The sequence below is a fragment of the Eptatretus burgeri genome, chromosome 10 (genome assembly GCF_056783735.1).
Source record: "Eptatretus burgeri isolate ZD-2024b chromosome 10, Ebu_testis_v1, whole genome shotgun sequence".
In the NCBI taxonomy this organism is placed as follows: Eukaryota; Metazoa; Chordata; class Myxini; order Myxiniformes; family Myxinidae; genus Eptatretus; species Eptatretus burgeri.
Window position 1 is genome coordinate 68,533,760 of NC_140970.1, and position 19,689 is coordinate 68,553,448.

The 19,689-nt window shown below is 47.1% G+C and overlaps 1 protein-coding gene and 1 long non-coding RNA gene across 3 annotated transcripts in view; both read right to left on the minus strand.

The window, feature by feature from the left end:
- Positions 1-11,942, minus strand: part of GOLIM4 (golgi integral membrane protein 4) — a 119,495-nt gene extending 107,553 nt beyond the window's left edge. The window contains exon 1 of one of the 2 annotated variants that reach the window (XM_085898830.1): positions 10,976-11,942. In XM_085898830.1, coding sequence (XP_085754956.1) covers positions 10,976-11,168 — 193 coding nt within the window. In that variant the 5' untranslated portion in view covers positions 11,169-11,942. The remainder of the gene's footprint in view (positions 1-10,975) is intronic. The other variant, XM_085898829.1, reaches the window with a different exon arrangement.
- Positions 5,701-10,960, minus strand: LOC147018789 (uncharacterized). Its single transcript, XR_015062521.1, has 2 exons — positions 10,501-10,960; positions 5,701-10,389 (listed from the first exon to the last, which is right to left on the minus strand). It is a non-coding gene; the product is annotated as an uncharacterized LOC147018789 (long non-coding RNA).
- Positions 11,943-19,689: the final 7,747 nt, after the last annotated feature.

Consider the following 19,689-nt stretch of genomic DNA (forward strand, 5'->3'; position numbering starts at 1 on the left):
CTACCACGCGAGGGCACGGAGTCGCGGCCAGGCGGGACCACGTCGACGGACGTCGGAGAGGGACTCGACGGCCCAAAAGGGAAGTCACCTTTTTCTTTTCGGGGTTTTTGTATGGATCTTGTGGCGCCGTGTCTTGTAAAGTAAAACTGTATAAGTGTTGCCGTGTGTTCGCGAATTCGGTCGTAGCTCTGCATTGTTGTTTTTGTTTTAAATTGATATATGTGCATTCTGACTGTTTGGCTGTATATGTGTGCTCTCCATGTGTCGTGTAAATAAAGTGTATTATGTTGAATTGTTTCCCATTTCGCTGCGTCCTTTCCTTCGTTTGAATCTCCATCTTGCTTCACGTAAAGGGTTCGTAGTGGGCTTAATACGCCCGATAATTAATCGGAACCATCGAGGCCGACGATAACACCGCTCGGTTATCCCGATAGCACGGAACGGGCCGCTTAAGTGGTTCGTGTCCGGAGTGGGCCTGCGGCTAGGTACGATCGCCCGGTCTACCATCCGCGTGGGTACTTAGGTAGGTCCAGTTTGGCGAAAAACCCTATCCTTCACGGGTGGCCAATTGGCATGATCGTGGTGAGGTCGAAAGGCCCACCCGTGACTGGCTCCAGGCGATAGTTCCCAGAGGGTCACGACAGAATTGTCCGTCCGGTGGGCGAGGCGGCCGCCATTCGAGTCGAGCGGCCGATCGCACGCCGGCGGGCGTGAATTCGCAACAATACGACGGCAAGACCACGTCACAAACATTGAACGATATGGTAATCTGCGAAAAATTTCTGATGTTGGGAAGAGACATTTGAGATTGATGAATCATGTTTTCCGGCATGAAGAATAAGCGGCAAACGGTGTCCTACTTTGGAAACCAACAGAAAGGAGAGTCGGCCGGCCAAATTTTACATTGATTAATATTGTCTGCAGCGACACTAGGCTGCAGACAGATGAACTGAAGTCCACCGCAGCTGACAGCCGTATAGGAAAAATTGACAAAATGACTGTTCTTTTTCGCTCTGTTTTCTTTTGGTGTTGTGGTTTGTGATTGCTTGATCAACATTTTCCTATGTATAAACTAGTAGTGGTCACAACATGAAACAAAATCCAGTAACGGGCAGATTGGGAAACACGCATTTAAAGCACTCTTAAAAGATGAACAGAGCGATTGGGAAACACACATTTACTGTGTTATGAAAAGATCAACTACACACCTCTCATCCATGTCAGCCTCCGCCACGGTTATATCACAACGAGCCGATTCGTCACATGGTTAAGGATTGTTTAATTCTAATATGCGGCCATTCAAAAACGACATAACACTTTTTCCCCCCCGTAATTTACATAATGTAACGCTTAATTACCGTGTGTTGACATACCAACGTACCATGCGTTCGGACAGGCTTAATTAAACCTTGCTATTATTTGACACATGATTGCATTTTTTGGGTCCTTCATTGTGAATAACACTCGACCCAAACAAAGCCAATGGAAATCTGACGCAACAAACCAGGACAGTGTATAATCAGCAAAGGCCTACAGGCCTGATGTCTTAGGAAGAGCTAATACTCGTACACTGAATGATCACGACACAACAGGACAAAAGGAACTGTTGAGAGGTGGAAGACACCAACAGCAGAGCCAAGACAGAGGGAGGCTTGTACAAACAATGAATATAGGGAGGAGTGGAATGGGCGGCAGGAGGGGACACATAGGCTGGACAGAGAGAGCAACTTTTAGGAGGGAAAACTGCAAATTTGGAAGGAGTAGGGATTGGGGTGGGGTGGGGTGGGGAAGTGGGGGGAGGGGGTTAATGAGGGTAGAAAAAAAAATCATGGTTTTTCTTTGGGGACGATCTGCGATGGTGGTTCATGGCTGTCTTGAAGACCTAGAGGGAAGAATGAGATTGAAGAGGATATGGAAGTTGGTTCCTGGGGCAAAGCCTTCGTGGCCCCATTCCTTGATGATCGGAAGAAAACCATGGGGGTAAACCTCCAGGGTCAGATTGCGGTGGTGTGTGGAAAAGTGGTGCTGATGTGTTGTCCACCAAACGGCAGTATCCTTGGGTTAACCTGAGGCGGTCACTTTGGGTGGGTGCCTGGAGTGTCCTTTCTCTAAGAGAGGATGATCACCTGTTTCTGTTAACATTTGAGCTCAAGCATTTGGATATCGGTATTGCAGCGATCTCTGAGGTCCAGAGACCGGATTGTGGCGAGATCATGGCGGATGGTTACACCTACTATTGTTCTGGTCACTCTGATGGTTACCATGCCCAAGGAGTTGCTGTAGCTGTGTCCAATAAGCAGACTCCAATGATAAATCGAGGTAAGACCGGTGAACAAGAGTATTATGAGACTTAGGATTCGGCACTCATTGGGTGTCATTTCCCTGGTCTCTGTATCTGCTCCGACTGAGGTGAGTGATCTCACCATGAAAGACGCATTCTATGCCATGCTCGAGTCTGTGGTTGATCAGTGCCCCAGGCGTGATACTCTTCTGGTGTTCGGGGATTTTAATACATCGATTGGAACTGATAGGGATGGTTATGAGACATGTGTTGGTCCCCATCTTGTGTTCCTAGGATCCTGAGTTCAAATCCCACTCGGCTGTTGAAATAATACCAGATGGGGCAGACTCTGTGTGTCATCCTTCCGAGGCCGGCAAAATGAGTGCCAGCTTGCTGGTATCCTGTGTCGGGGTGGCGACCTGTCCAGGATTGTGCCCAATAGCCAAGGAGACTGCTGAGGCAGCACCAACACTCTGCACAGAGTATGGATGGATGGATGGTTGGTCCCCATGAGCCTGGAACTGTGAACCAGAATAGCACCAAGTTCCTCGACTTTGCAAAAAGTAATGGACTAAGGAAGGCTGGTTCATGGTTTCAGCGCCCACAGGCTCATCGCTGGACTTGGTGTTCCAAAGGAGTGACCATGTGCTCGTTGATGGCCGCTGGAGGATGATCTGGAACTGCAGGGTCTACCGGAGTGTTCAGTTCCTCAATACCAACCACAGGCTTGTAGTACCAACTCTGAAGTTGCAGCTTAAATCTGGGAGAATGGCACCATCCCAGTCTAGGCTGGATGTTGGGAAGCTCAAGGATGAGAGGGCAGCTGAGGGGTTTGAAAACAGGCTGAGTGGGGATTTTGGGGGGGGAGGGGGGTCTGAGTGTTTTGGGGCATCCTGTAGATTTGTAGAGTGCCTACAAGACCACCATCCTTCATGTTGCCGGTGGACGTCTTGGAACTCACCATAGACCGAAGAAGAATTTTGTCTCTCAAGGGACAATGGATACCTTTGAGCAGAGTCGCAGGGCCAGGCTTAATGGCAGAGCTGAGCTGTTCAGGGAGCTGAAGCATAAAACTGTACATGTGTTAAGGGTGGACAAGAAGGCCGATATGCGAGGAATCTGTCAGGTGGTACAGCATCACCTGTGGTCAAGTGATTCTCGTCCTGCTTACAGGAGAATTCACGCATTGCGTTCCTCCAAGCCCATCTCTCGGTGTACTGCAGTTAGAGTGGAGGGTGGTGGGCTCTTCACAGAGGAGTCCAAAATGAAGGCCCGCGAGGCCGCTTACTTTGAGCATCTGTACCAGGCTGATCAACCAGCTGCTGCGTTGGATGTCAGGGGTGTTACTATCCCAATTGCTGATCCTCCAATCAACTGTGATCCACCTTTCTTTGTAGAAACACAGGCCGTGGTGAACCGATTGAAATGGGGTAACACTCCTGGGATCTGTGGCATCCATGCCGAACTTCTCAAGGCTGGTGGAAACATACTCGTGTCATAGCATGCAGTTCTGTGCTCTGACTGGAACAGAGGCATTATCCAAACTGACTGGAAGAGGGGCCTTGTTGTCCCTCTCTGGAAAGGGAAGCTTGATCGCCAGGACTGCAACAACTACAGAGGGTTGATGCTGCCCTCAGTGCCGGGCAAGGACTTTGCTCAGATAATTGATATGGTTCACCACCATCTGCTTGAGCATAAGCGTCCAGAGCAGTCAGGCTTTACACCAAAGCGGTCAACGATTGACCGTGTCCTTGCTCTTCAGGTACTCACCGAATGCAGACGAGAGTTTCGGCAGGGGCTGCTTGCAGCCTATGTTGATCTCTGCAAAGCATTCAATTCAGTGAATCGGGATGCCCTCTGGAGGATTCTTGGTCTTCGTGGGGTGCCACCAAAACTGATCAATCTGAAGTCTGAACTACACTCTGGTACTGAGAGTGCTGTGAGATGTGGTGATACCATCTCAGACTTATTTCCAGGTGTTACTGGAGTTTGTCAGGGCTGTGTACTTGCCACCACACTTTTCAGCACTTGTGTGGACTGGATTATGGGGAAGATGTCAGAGAGATCAAGCTGTGGTGCATCATTTGGGAATGTCAAGATCTCTGACCTTGATTTCGCAGATGATGCAGTCATCTTTGCAGAGATTCTGGATATCCTTTTGAGGGCCCTCGAGGTGCTGAATGAGTATTCGGAGCTGCTGGGATCAAAGCTAAGATCCAGGCTTTCAATGACAACTTAGATGCTGCTATCTTGTCTGTACCTGTTTGCAGTGAGGAAGTTGAGGTCACAGAGAGATGCACTTACCTTGGCAGTGATATTTATGTCTGTGCTGGCTGTGAGCCAGATATCAACAGACGTCTTGGTCGGTCGTAGGGAGTCCTGGATTCACTGGATCATGGGGTGTGGTGCTGCCGGTACCTGTGCGGGAGGACGAAAGTCTGAGTGTTCAGGTCCTTGGTGCTTCCAGTCTAGCTCTACGGATGTGAGACTTGGACTCTGACCAAGGATCTGAGACGGAGACTTAATTCCTTTGGTACCAGGTCTCTTTGGAGAATCCCTTGCTATCGGTGTCCTAGCGACTTTGTGTCCAAGGAGCAGTTGCTGAGAGAGACTCAAATGAGATTTGTTACCTGCATAGTGAGCAAGCGTCAGCTGTGGTTGTCTGGACATGTGGCTCGTTTTCCTGACGCTGATCCTGCTCATCAGATTCTCTGAGCGAGGGAGCCTCATAAGTGGAGGAGGCCAATGGGCTGACCACGTGCCTCGTGGTTGATCGGCATCTCAAGGAGATGGGGATGGGCCAGGCATCTGCCTGGGGGATGGCCAGACGGAAGCCCCTGGAGTACCGGCAGAAATTGGAGGCAGCGACGCGCTGCTCCGGCCCATGCTCCCATACCTGACCTGACGAGAAAGGGGTTGATGGTGGACCATGTGTGCCCTGCAGAAACCTGGGAGGGGGGGGGAGGAGGGCAAAGCACAGAAAGAGCAGAGGGTGCAAGACCAGAAAGGAGGAGGTCTAAGACAGAGAGACCACCAACCTGTCTGTGATGTCGAAGTGATAGGCCAATAGACTCAGCTTTATCGCAGAAGATTCCAATCATCTTAAAGGCCTTGGTTTCCACGGTGTCAAGATGAGGCATGGGAGCCAGCCCAGTGGGGAGAGCAATCCTCAATTTAGCTGTGGATGAAGGCCTTTGAGGTGGATAGGAGTTCAGGTGTGCCCAGAAAGGACTTTGTATGATGGAGGATTCCCAGTCGGTGGTTGGCTTTGGAGGCCAACTTTGAAATGTCATTTGCCCAAGAAAGATCATGGCTGATTTTGAATGACTGAACTTCCTCAAGAGGACTGCTATGAAAGTAGACGGCAGGGGGAGGGGTTGCCAGATTGTCCTTTCAGAGAGAGATTGTGAGAGCGTGAGATTTGTCAGGATTGAAAGGTATATTCCAAGTGTTTGACCAGATTGTGCTTTTTTTTTTCAATGTCTGTACAGAGGGAAGAGGCTGCTGCTCAACTGTCTGAAGGATGAGGGATGGCCCGGCAGAGGGTACAGACATCACAATCAGCTTTCTGACTTTCCATGGTGCACGAGAAGAGTTATCAAAGACAGACACATGGAATGAACTTGCAAGCTTTCAAATCACTTCATCGTTTCCAAATATATCCTAAATCCACATTACATTTGTTTGAGTTATTTAATAAATCAATGGTTCAGCCTCATGTTGGAGGTGTATATTTGGTTAAACAGAAAAGGCTCAAGTAGGACCTTATACACATCACATGCATGATAAGGACACTAGAAGACATCCACATACAGTGGGGACAACAAGTATTTGATACACTGCCGATTTTGCAGGTTTTCCCACTTACGAAGCACGTAGAGGTCTGTAATTTTTATCATAGGTTCACTTCAACTGTGAAAGACGGAATCTAAAATAAAAATCCTGAAAATCACATTGTATGATTTTTAAATAATTAATTTGCATTTTATTGCATGAAATAAGTATTTGATAACCTACCAACCAGTAAGAATTCCGGCTCTCATAGACCTGTTAGTTTTGTCTTTAAGAAGCCCTCCCATTCTCCACTCATTACCTGTATTAACTGCACCTGTTTGAACTCGTTAGCTGCATAGAAGACAGCTGTCCACACTCAATCAATCAGACTCCAACCTTTCCACAATGGGCAAGACCAGAGAGCTGTCTAAGGACATCAGGGACAAAATTGCAGACTTGCACAAGGCTGGGATGGGCTACAGGACAATAGGCAATCAGCTTGGTGAGAAGGCAACAACTGTTGGCGCAATTATTAGAAAATGGAAGAAGTTCAAGATAACAGTCGATCTCCCTCGGTCTGGGGCTCCGTGCAAGATCTCACCTCCTGGAGCCTCAATGATCATGAGAAAGGTGAGGGATCAGCCCAGAACTACACGGCAGGACCTGGTCAATGACCTGAAGAGAGCTGGGACACAGTATCAAAGAAAACCATAAGTACACACTGTGCCATCATGGATTAAAATCCTGCAGCGCACACAAGGTCCCTCTGCTCAAGCCAGCGCATGTCCAGGCCCGTCTGAAGTTTGCCAATGACCATCTGGATGATCCAGAGGAGGAATGGGAGAAGGTCGTGTGGTCTGATGAGACCAAAATAGAGCTTTTTGGTTTAAACTCCACTCGCCGTGTTTGGAGGAAGAAGAAGGATGAGTACAACCCCAAGAACACCATCCCAACCGTGAGGCATGGAGGTGGAAACATCATTCTTTGGGGATGCTTTTCTGCAAAGGGGAGAGGACGACTGCACCGTATTGAGGGGAGGATGGATGGGGCCATGTATCGCAAGATCTTGGCCAACAACCTCCTTCCCTCAACAAGAGCATTGAAGATGGGGTGTGGCTGGGTCTTCCAGCATGACAACGACCTGAAACACACAGCCAGGGCAACTAAGGAGTGGCTCCGTAAGAAGCATCTCAAGGTCCTGGAGTGGCCTAGCCAGTCTCCAGACCTGAACCCAATAGAAAATCTTTGGAGGGAGCTGAAAGTCTGTGTTGCCCAGAGACAGCCCCAAAACCTGAAGGATCTGGAGAAGATCTGTATGGAGGAGTGGGCCAAAATCCCTGCTGCAGTCTGTGCAAACCTGGTTAAGAACTACAGGAAACGTCTGATCTCTGTAATTGCAAACAAAGGTTTCTGTACCAAATATTAAGTTCTGTTTTTCTGATGTATCAAATACTTATTTCATGCAATAAAATGCAAATAAATTATTTTTAAAAAATCATACAATGTGATTTTCAGGATTTTTGTTTTAGATTCCGTCTTTCACAGTTGAAGTGAACCTATGATAAAAATTACAGACCTCTACGTGCTTTGTAAGTGGGAAAACCTGCAAAATCGGCAGTGTATCAAATACTTGTTCTCCCCACTGTACCTTGACATTAATTACATGCACCATTTAGTAAGTACGTAATGGACAAGTCAATGCCATACCCAGGATTTGAACCAGATGTGTTCGGGTGGGAATGCTAAATTGGCCAACGCACGTGTGCCAACTATGTACGATAAAGAAAGCAATTCTTGATAGCAGATAATGGTCACCACAAAGATGCTAAATGCAAATAATACTAATCATTTCAAAGCATTGCAAGCAAAAGGAAAACTTTAAAAGTGACGATGAAAGTACAAAAATACCAAACAAACATCCAAGGCCATTGCTGTTTAAAATGCAAAAGAATGCCTGACAACTTCAATATGACTATACACACTATTTGCTGCTCAACATCATATAGGCATCGCCAGGTGCATGCAATGGTGAAAGGAAAGGTCGGTGGGGGTGAAAACAAGAAGAAAATAATGTATAAAGGAAGTTAAGGGAGGCATAAGGGAGGAACAGGAGGGGAAGTTGGATGAAAATGGAAAGGAGAGGGGGGGGCATAGTATGAAAAGACGGTTTTGAAGAATGGATATTAGGAGGAATGAAAGAGGAAGGGGGAGTAGGTATGGTAATGAAAGGTATGAGGAGTCATATTATAGGTGTTTGGGTGATTCAAAATATTGAAGTTTTTGCATACATACTAAAGTCAATATGGCACCAAACCCAAAACAATGGAATAGCCATATTTGTGAACACTGAGTGCAAGTCAAACACACAACACAAGAATGGTCACTTCGTTTTGGTGATCTGACATCAAAGTCCTTCTCTTCTAACATTATCAAGACGACACGACCAGTTTGAATCGGCTCAACATCTTTGGCATCCATGTCCGAGTGCTAATCTCACAATCATCTTCCCAGGTTCAAATCCAAATTCACATGTACATCGTGATGAAATGTCTATCGCCTCCTAACGTCTCCAACCGATTAGTTGAAAGGCAAATTGACATCTCTTATGGCCATCCATGAAACTAACGTCCATGTAGAAAAAGCTCTCTCGTAAGTCATAAGCACAATTGAAATAATTGATACTTCATCAAGAGCAGTGCATCCATCTTATCAAATGATAGCACAGGTCACTCAGAAGCAAAATGTCTGCACATGCTTTTGCAACCACAAAGCCAGAACACCAAACGTATGGAGATAATAAATAAATAAAACAATGTAAATGGAAAGATCAGACTTTGACCGAAGACAAATATTTAACCCCTAATATAACAATAAGGCAACAAATGAATCTTTTTTTTAATTATTTTTTATTTTTTAATACATGGTCGTGTTTCGTGCCTCGTGAAAGAGCTAGAGCTGAATGGAAGGGACCAAAACGGAAAGGGGGAACACCGACAGCAGATGAGAAATGAGAGTGAGATCACGGGGAGGGAGACAGGGATACATGGGGGTGAACAAGCTGAATGAGACAGCAAGAAGAGGAAGGGGAAAGTGGGGATGAAACAAAAAGGTGACAAACAAACCGACAACGAACAAATGAAAAGAGGTTAGTGGGGGGGGGGGGTCACAATGACATGGAGTGCTTGGGAATGGGGTCATTTGTGGTAGAAGAGATGGATGGATGGGGTATGATGACCTGTGGTAGTGGTGAATAGCTGTCTTGAAGCCCAGGAGGGAAGAATGGGACTGAACAGACTGGGGAAGTTGGTTCCACAGGTGAGAGAAAAGAGGAGTAAATAAGTCGAGGTGAGCACTGTTACAGGAGCATGGATTACATTTCCGAACACAGATAAAAAAAAAAACCTTGTCTTTTAAAAAAGGCTGCTGCCCAATCAATATTAGGAAGCTAGAGATGTCAGTTATGGACCAGGCAGGGAGAACTCTGGACATATACACAACAAAAAAAAAAAACAACAAGAAGTGAGAGTAATCGTGAAACGTGAGAGCAACAAACCAAGAAATGAGAGAAATAAAGTTTGTTTCGATTAACCAGGCTAATCAAAGGGCGATTGATGCACGTCCGTTGCGTTTGCCAAGCCCGTGCTTCCCAGCAGAGCGGACGTGCAAACGGGGGTGAGGAACACCATTTTGTTACACCAGTAAGCGGGTTACACGTGGCAGAGCAGTGGACACACAGACATGCCACTGTCTACAGATAAGCGAGATGCACCGTCAGTCCAACTACCAGTTGCCTTGCCAGGATTAAATGGTGGCCGTTAAAGGTTTGCCAGTGTGCAAGCCAAACGAACCGAGCAAGACAGGAGGAAATACGAGAGGAATGCAACGCGTTTCTGCCTTCTGCTCCATCATCGGTTCGTAACATTGAGTAATATGCAAAAGATTCTGGTGTGTTTGTCTGAATCAAGGAAAATGTCCATCAGCGACAAAACGAACGTTCCCCTTCGTTAACGATCCACAAATCATCGGAGAACTTTCATCTGCAACTGTGTATTTTATTGTTTAGAAACCATGAATTGCTTTAGTCATGAAATGTTAAAACATATACTTACGACTACCATTTCCTCTTACAATGCTTCGATCACTGCGTGCAACATCATGGATACAAGATATTATTGTACTGGCCCATAAAAATGTTGGGCTGGCAGGATGACCTGGAGGGACGCACAATCGTCTCCAAGCTGTCAATCCTAGGTTTGTATCCCAACGCAGCTATAAACTTTCATCGTGGTGTTTCGCAGGCAGGGCGATTCAATGTGGGTGCCGTCCCCCACCCCCTGCGGAAAAGGAAGGTCAACTTTTTGGGTAGGATTACACCGGGTGGTTTGCCATTGCCTTCCCTGCGGTGAGTTGGGGCAGAAATTTTGTCTGGGTGCTGGCATACTCACCGACTTTTCGAGAAAGGACGCCGTGGCATATTTAAAGCCCGTTAGTTGCTTCGAAGTCCACTAGTCGTTGATGCAAACCCACCAGGTTGAATCTTCGTGCAGGTCAGGAATCGAACCCAAACTAGAGAGCTCAAAGTCGAGCGTGCAACCTCGCAACATCCAGTGACATCATAATCATCATCATCATCATCATCTCAACTGTCGTCTCACTCACAATTGATCGAACTATCTCTCAGTACCAAGCACCAATTATATATTCATCCTTACGGTGACCAAGATGAGCTTTTGTCTGTCGTCCACGCACAAGTAAACACATGTATCAACCAACCTAGCCACTCGTACACCTGCACACCTGCTTGAAAGAGTCGCCAGCCATCTGTAAGTCCGCCAGTGCGAGGCAAGTACCCACCCTGTACCTGCTAAACGACAAGCACGCACTAAACCCAACAGCAGCAGCAGCATCATCGTGACGAACCTTGCAGCTGTGCCGACAGGGACTCCTGCTGCTGCCGGTACTTGTCCGACAGAGAGTCGGATCGCCGGAGACGCGCGTGCAGCTCGCTGTACAGCACGAGTACGTAGAGTGCGGCGCTCGTGACCAGCAGCAGGAACACGCTCTGCACGCATCCCTTCCTGCGGGGGGGCCAGCCGCTCGCACCCAGCCCCATGGTGTCCGTGTCCGTACGACACCCCGACCGTGACGTCACGGTTATCGAGATTACCGATATCGACCTTCGTGGTTGTACATTCGATCTGACCGACGACCTGCTCAACGTCCGCTAATCAAGAGCGAAACGGTTCGATGACTGCTGATTACGTATCAAGGTGTCACCATGCAGGTAAATTGCGGTCGAGTTTTTATCAATATCACGTTTCCACGTTTGTAAGACCTTTACACACTCAAGCCCCGACGTTCTCCCCCCATAGTAACTGTTAGCGTCGTGATCGCCCCGAGCAAGTCTTGGCGAGACGGCTCGTCACGGACAGACGGCAGGAACACCATCAAACCGACGTGGAGTCGCATCAAACAGCAATGAAAAACCGTTACTCAACCAACGAATCGAGTATTACAAACTACCATCGACCATGTAATAAACTACGTCAGATGATTAATACAAAAAAAAAAATAATTAGAAAACGGGTTTTGTAGAGAGTGACCAGCTCGGGTAAACCGAACTCGACGTGTTACTCCGCACCAAACAAGCTCGTCGGGGTACAAGACGTGCGGATCGCGCGATGTCCGTGCGGATCGGACGGACCAGGCCCGACGACGGAAAGACGAGCCTGTTTGCCGGCTCCGACCGCGCGAGGTAACTGGGCTCGTTACGCACGAAGCACGAGACGACGTCCCTCAGCGTGCACGAACGTGTCCGCGAGCGCACGGGGACGCGGACACCGAACGAGCAGCCACCGCCGTTCGCTGTGTTGATACGCCCGGGTGTGACCACGTGTCAACGGCAGAGGGAGCCGGACATTCCGAATCCTTCGCTGATTCATTCGTTCCCGTGTTTATTTTCTGAAGATATATATATATATATATATATAATTTTTTTAAATACCTCTTTCATTCCCCAATTAAATGTTGATAATTCCCATTCTCCGTTATTCTTTCCCTACAGCCGAGAGGGTGAGCATTTATAAGTCTCCTTGGTTAACTTGGATCGTGTAAACTTCTCATCGCATTCGTCCTCCGACTTCGCGGGCGGAGAGCGAGGAACATCCCGTCGTGCCTCTCGAAAATAGCAGGCCGTTGCGTGCCGGTACCCCCGGTAAAGTTGTTTAAACAAGATCCAACTCGAACGGCTCTCGGTTGAGCGCACACCTCCACCAGGATGAACAGTTTACATTTTGTATGCCACTGAAAGGTCGGATCTGAATCATCACCTGAACCAGAATCGAATCCACTTGTTCTTGTCACTCACCGAACTCGTCCACCAAGTTTTGTCATGTCATAACTCGTCCATAACGTTTTGAGATATCATGCCACATATCGTTTTTTGACCCCATCTCTGAATGGTGAAGAATCACTTAAGAAATTTAATTATCTTTTTTTTTAATTCTAGTATCCGGATTCAGGTCTTCACCAAAAATTGAATCGATTCGTCGTTGTCACACACCCATCCTGTCCATCAAGTTTTGTCTGAATGCATCTATAACCTTTTGAGATATCCTGCTTACAGACAGACAGACAGACAGACAGACAGACAGGGGTGAAAACATCACCTCCATTCACCTTTGGTTAAAAACAAGCTCAAATGAGCTAAGATCCTCATCCTCTTAATGATGACGTCATTGTGATGTATCAGGTTTGCGATAAATTATCTGTGCTAATGCTCGGCTTGATTCCCGCAAACAAAATTCAAACAGCTTGCCTAGTTTCGGAGATAATGGTATCGGCGATTTCCATTAGCGGCGATATTATGACGTCAACTTTTTTTCGAGGAAGAATTTCCAAAATCGGAGATGGTTACTGCCTGCGCGTGGGCTTTCTGCATGTACATGGCAAGTTTCACGAAGATCCGATGAAAACTCTGGGTTGCGAAACAAAAAATAGGAATGACGTCATAAAAAATATGATATGACGTCATAGTGATGTATCATATGTGCGGTAATTCATCTCTGCTAATGCCCTGTTCGATTCCCACAAACAGAATTCAAAAAGCTTGCCTAGTTTCGGAGATATTTTTTTCGGCGATTTCCATTAGCAGAGATATTTTGACATCATAACTTTTTTTTCTCGGAGGAATTTTCAAAGTCGGAGATGGTTACTGTCTGCGGAGGGTATTTTTACATATATACGCCAAGTTTCAGGAAGGTTCGATGAAAACTGCAGGCTGTGAAACAAAAAAGTCCACAAGAACAACAACGTGAGTAAGACTTAGAGATCCTCCACGAGGATCGAACAAAATGTGTCTTCAAAATGCCAACAAGATAAGAACAGCACCAGGCAACGCCAGGTACCCCTGCTCGTGGTTAATAAAACAACATGGGATATCAATTAAACAAGCGTTATTGATATAATACCACAGTACGTATCGGCTAAAATACTGCAGTCATAATATAGTGTGTGCGTGGTATCATGCATTACCTTTTCATCGGGATGTGTTAATGACGGCAGAATTATTTTTATCTGTTGATTTAGCTCTCACACAAGAGATTCAATTAACAAGCATCATTATTTTAAAGAGAGATTCCAGTTGATCTGATCCCACACCAATTGTTCAGAGGCGTGACCATTTATACAAAGGTTATGTCTTATGAGGATGTCCTGTGTGGGGGAATATTGACCCATGACTTCATTCTTTTAGCACTTTGGCTGAAAAACCCACACCAGACTCAAAAAACTGGCAGTTTGGTGTCTGGGAACTTCAATTACTGCTGTTTCGAACAATATAGACCAGAGAGGGTCTCAGACGAAAGAGGGCTGAGTGGGTAACCAGACATATCTGAGAGGTTCGGGAGGGGGGGGATGGGGGTTCTACAAGAAAATTAATTCTTCTCGTCTTGACCTGGGTCCAAAGGTTACGTGCACATAGAGAAAGTGTAAACGTATTTTACCCGACTGTTTATGGCAGGAAAAACATACATGATGCATGGTCCCTCTTCGCCAGTTCGCATGATGCGTCACCAACTTCCCCTCACCCCCTCCTCATTTAATTAAATTTTTATTCAGTTATACTTGAATCTACCGCTGACACGTCCTGCATAACCATTGTATCTATGGCAATCTTCACAAACAGAAAAACTACTGCAGTTGTAATGTTCTGATCCCACGTTAAAGAAAACGTAACTTCAGATAGTAGACGCCATATTGCTCCAAACCAGCAAATACAGGTACTGCGAACTGTACGTGAATCAGCCCTTCACAGTGCAGCCAAGAGGACAGCTCAGAGGTAGTGTGCTCGCCTTTGAGCTGTATGGTTTGGATTCAAACCCCGTGCCAACAACAAACTGTCATCCTTCTGCTTCACAGGTTGTTGCATGAAAGACTCCCATTTTTCAAAGGGAACAATACGAGCTATTCTCTCTGCTAAGATTTGCTTGTGGACATTAAATAACACATGGTACATTTGAAAAAACAGTGTTCTTGTAGCTCAGCCAAGCAACACGATAATTCACAGGGGCACTGCAGCAGTGGCATCGCTGGAGCACAAAGCAACGATGCCACCAGTAGACCAAATTAATCAATGAATACCAGACACATGTGCATTGCTACATCGATAAATATTATACCTACACCACCGGAGGTGGATGGAGATTATGATTTTACCCCTGTCTGTCTGTCATTCTGTCTGTAAGCAGGATATCTGAGAAAGTTATGGATGGATGCGGACGAAAATTGGTGGGCAGTTTGGGTGTGTGACAACAACAAATTGATTAGATGTTGCTGAAGATGTAAATCCAGGTAAAAACAAGAATTCTTTATTTTTTTTGAGACATTTTTCCCAATTGAGAAATGGGGCCAAAAACGACATATAGCAGGAAATCTCAAAACGTTATGCACAGATTCGGCCGAAATTTGGTGGACTGGTTGGGAGTGTGACAAGGACAAATTGATCCGGATTTGGATCTTCACCAAAATCGAATGAGAGACTTTTTAAAAAGTGATTCTTCATTATGTGTTTGGCCAAAAACGATACACTGCATTGCATAGAACGATATCTTTTAAATTTATGGATGGATTTGGATGAAACTTTGTGGACAGGTTGGGTGTGTGAAAAGGACGAATTGATTACATTTTGGTGATGATCCAGGCACGAGAATTTTATTTCATTTTTGAAGTTTTTTTTCGCCGTTGAGAATGGCCAAAAATGACATATAGTATTATATTTCAAAAAGATCTGGACGGATTATGACAAAACGTTATGGATGAGTTGCGTAGGTGATGAGAACAAGCCAATTCGATTTGGTTCATATCTGGATCCAGATATATATATATATATATATATATATATATATATATATATATATATATATATATATATATATATATATATATATATATATATATTGTTACGGCTGTGGAAATTCGCAAACCACCATTCAGGGCCCATAGGGGAGATATCTCTAAGTACATGAGTAGTTAGCCCCAAACCCGTTGTATAGAGGGATTTTATGTGATTCATTCGGGCTGCGACGCTTTGAGATAGCCGTTTTTCTGTTCTATCTTTATTTTGAACCAACCACGTCTCAACCGCCATCACACAACAACCACCACGCCAGCCATCGTCACCAACTGCAACCACGCTCCAACCCTCGGACAACAACAACAACGCCAACAGCCACGACCTTTACCTTCACAACTCAATCCCACATCATCGCATCACCGCCATTCCCAAACGGCACCATAACCATCAAACCACCACCGAAAACCCTCCACCACCTTCGCCTCTCTCCTTCCACGGCCATTCCCGCACCACCTGTGAACACTGAGCGTCGGGCTGTCTCGGGCCCGTTCGGCGATTGGTGCTGAACGCACCGAGCCGCAAGCGCAAATACCGGCCTTTCCGAGGGAAAATTTGGATCAGGAATGCTACACGCCCACTTTTGCTCCATCCAATTAGCAAGCGCAGAGCGGCTTGGCTCCGCCTCCAGGCGTGTCTGTGTGAAATCGATATATGCAAATTCTATGATCAGGGGAGATTCACGCCCCCTTTCCTCCGACCAATGGGCGAGCGTGGTTCCGCCCTCGAGGTCATCCTGATCCAGATATTTGCATATTAACTGCTCCTACCGGCCTATAAGAAGGCGAGCGCAAGGCGAATGAAGTCAGTCGAGTCGGGTGGCGAAGTGATCGGTGTGGCAGGAAGAGTCGAGTCGGGTGGCGAAGTGATCGGTGTGGCAGGAAGAGTGGAGTCGGGTGGCGAAGTGATCAGTCTGGCAGAGAGTCGAGTGGCGTGGCAAAGTCATCAATGAGGTAGGAAGAGTTGGGTTCTGGAATCGGCTGAGAAGAGTTGTGGGAAGAGGCCAAGGAGCTCGGGTCCAAGGCGAGAAGAACGGCGGTCGGCGACGAGGTCGCGGTGTGGGATCGCTCGTCGCGGGACCCAAGCCAGCCAGCCATTCTCCCTCCCCCAGGGCATCAACAACTCCCCCTTTCCCCCACGCTGAGATAGTGTAACAAGGGGGCCCCGTTCCCGCCCCACTCCAAACGTCGTGCCAACGAAACCCGCCAAGGATCACGGAGTCGGGGCACAGCCACGCGGCCACATCTGCGGCTCGTCTGCCAACGCGTCACGAGGACGCGGGTAGGACCCCCCCGGTCTCGCGGGCCTGGCCACTGCTTCAGGTCACGCGCACATATTGGCCTACAGGCCCGTCTGCCCCCTTGTCTATGAGGGTGGCTTCTTTCCTTTGCTTTTGAGTAAATGTGTGTTGGCGCCGTCTGCAAAGTAGAACTGTATAAGTGTTGCCGTGTGTGCGCGTAGTCGGTAGTAACTCTGCGTCGTTGTTGCTTTTGTTTTGGTTGATATATGTGCATTTTGACTGTATATGTGTGCTTTCCGTGTGCCGGGAAATAAATGTGCTTTGTGTGAACTGTTTTCCCGTTTCGCTTCGTCTTTTCTTTATTGACCTTCCATCCTGCTTCACGTAAAGGGTTCGTAGTGGGCTTAATACGCCCGGTAATAAATCGGAACCGTCGAGGCCGACGATAACACCGCTCGGTTATCACTGTAGCATGGAACGGACCGCTTAAGCGGTTCGTGTCCGGAGTCGACCTGCGGCGAGGTACGATCGCCCGGTTTACCATGCGCGTGGGTACTTAGGTAGGTCGAGTTTGTCGAACAACCCTATCCTACGCGGGTGGCAGATTGGCATGATTGTGGTGAGGTCAAAAGGCCCACCCGTGACTGGCTCCAGGCGATAGTTCCCGGAGGGTCACGACTGAATTGTCCGTCCGGTGGGCGACGCGGTCGCGATTCGAGTGACGCGGCCGTCCGCACGCCGGCGGGCGCGAATTCGCAACAATATATATAGCGACAAGCGAAAACATCGGGTTTTCGAATACTGGGATGGCATCGAGCACCCTACCTGTGCTCTGCCCATGTGTGCCTGAGGACCGTACAGGTTAAGCCCGAGTGCCCAAATGCAAGAGTGCTTGTGATTTATGTTCTGGCTGGGCTCACCCCTTAAATTGCTGGAGAACAGCACAGCACGAGGGCATTTGAGATGGCTGTGGGGGTTATTCGGGCACTGTGGGTTGACTATTACTTTGAGTGTGTTCCAAAAACCCAGAGAGTTAAACTGGAAGGTACAACCATGCCAGGCAGGTTGAGGGATAGGAAACAGACAAAGTATAGTCAGAAAATCATCTATGGCAGCGGGTGGATGAGGCACGAATTAGCGACTGCTAATATACTTGCAGAACGGTATGAAGTGCACTCCGCCTTCGGGGGGGGGGGGGGGAGACCGGTTCAGGCGAACACCGCAATCTACAATATGACTGGCAACCACTGTCGATTATTTCTGCCATTGAGAGGCAACAGCAACAATGACTTCAAACACTACGAAATCTTCATGCTACATCGGTCGTCGCGCAGCCACAAAAGGACCGCGTTCTCCAATTGGAGACCAGGCTGGGTCCGAAAAGTATGCTACTGGTCGAAAGCCTAACAATCCGAGCGGAATTGTTAACTGTCGGAGTACAGTACGAGTATCGACACTCAACACTCGAACCATCAACTCCATCGAGAAGGTAAATGAGCGAGTTGCGATTGCAGATCACCACAACATCTGTGTCATCTGCATTCAAGAACATCGTATCCTTCATGAGGACATCGACATCAAATATGATGACCTGGGGAAAGGATGGACACTAGTGACGAGTTCAGCTTGGAAGAAGCAGCAAAATGCTACTATCGGGGGAATCGGTTTCCTTCTAAGTAGCAAAGCTGTCCAAGCCCTCAACAACATCGAGGTAAACGACAAGCGACTCTTGACTGCCTCGTTTAACGGCAACCCCCAAACCACCATCATTTCATGCTACTGTCTAACAAACGTCTCCGATGAAGAAGATGCTTTAGCATTCTATAACCAACTGACAGACTTGATCAAAGCTGTCCCAAAGCATAATGTCTTGATAGTGGGAGGGGGTATGAACGCGAAAATCGGCAAGAAAGACTACCACGGAAACTCCTATCATGATGAAACAAACGGAAATGGCCGTTTTCTACTCGATCTGATTGCTGGCTGCGAATTATTTTCCCTCAACAACTCTTTTCGAAAACGACCTGGGAAACAATGGACATTCACTTATCCGAACCAGCAACGGGCACAGCTGGACTACATCCTCATGAATAGGAAGTGGCACAGCAGTGCAGTAGATTGCAAGCCATATAACACCTTTCATTCAGTAGGTTCCGATCAGCAAATAGTTACGGCGCGAATTCGACTTAGCTTCCGCTCTAACGTAAAGAGTCAAAGATCACAACAGCATGATTGGAGCAAACTTCTCACCGATAATAACGTACGCTTCGCCTACACCGTTGAAGTCAACAACAGATTTGAGGTGCTGCACGCTGCCGATGAAAGCTCCACAGCAGAGTCTGTTTACACTAACATCATCAGAGCACATGAGTATGCTGCAAAGAGGCACGTCCCATTACGCCAAAGAATATGACGGAGAGTGCCTTGGGAAGACCAGATCGTCCTTGAGAAGCGCGCTCAGGTCAAAGACGCACATAGAGCAATACTCTTGAATGATGACCATGTAGTAGACTTTACTGCATATGATCAAACCAAACGAGAGCTGAAGGAAGCTTATAAGCAGAGTCAAGAGTAGTATGCGCAAGAAAAGACCCATTTGATCACTGCTGCAACCCAACAACATCAGTCGAGGTTGGCATGGCAAATGGTAAATGAAATCTCTGGTCGAAAGAGTACAAATCAGGGAAAGCTAAGAGCTGAAAATCCACAAGACAGGCTCAACAAATGGCAGCAACACTTTGAGCAACTTCTAGGGGAACCACCATCGGTAATTGATGTACCAGTTGAGACTGTGGTGGATGATACCTTGCCGATCAACACTGACCCCTTCACCATGGACGAACTGATATCAGTTGTTAAGACCATGTCCTGCAATAAGGCTACTGGCTGCGATAACATCCCTGCTGAAGTCTGGAAAAGTTGAGCTCTAAATCAGCATTTGCTCGATATTTGCAATCTGGCATTACATGGGGACAAACCATCAGA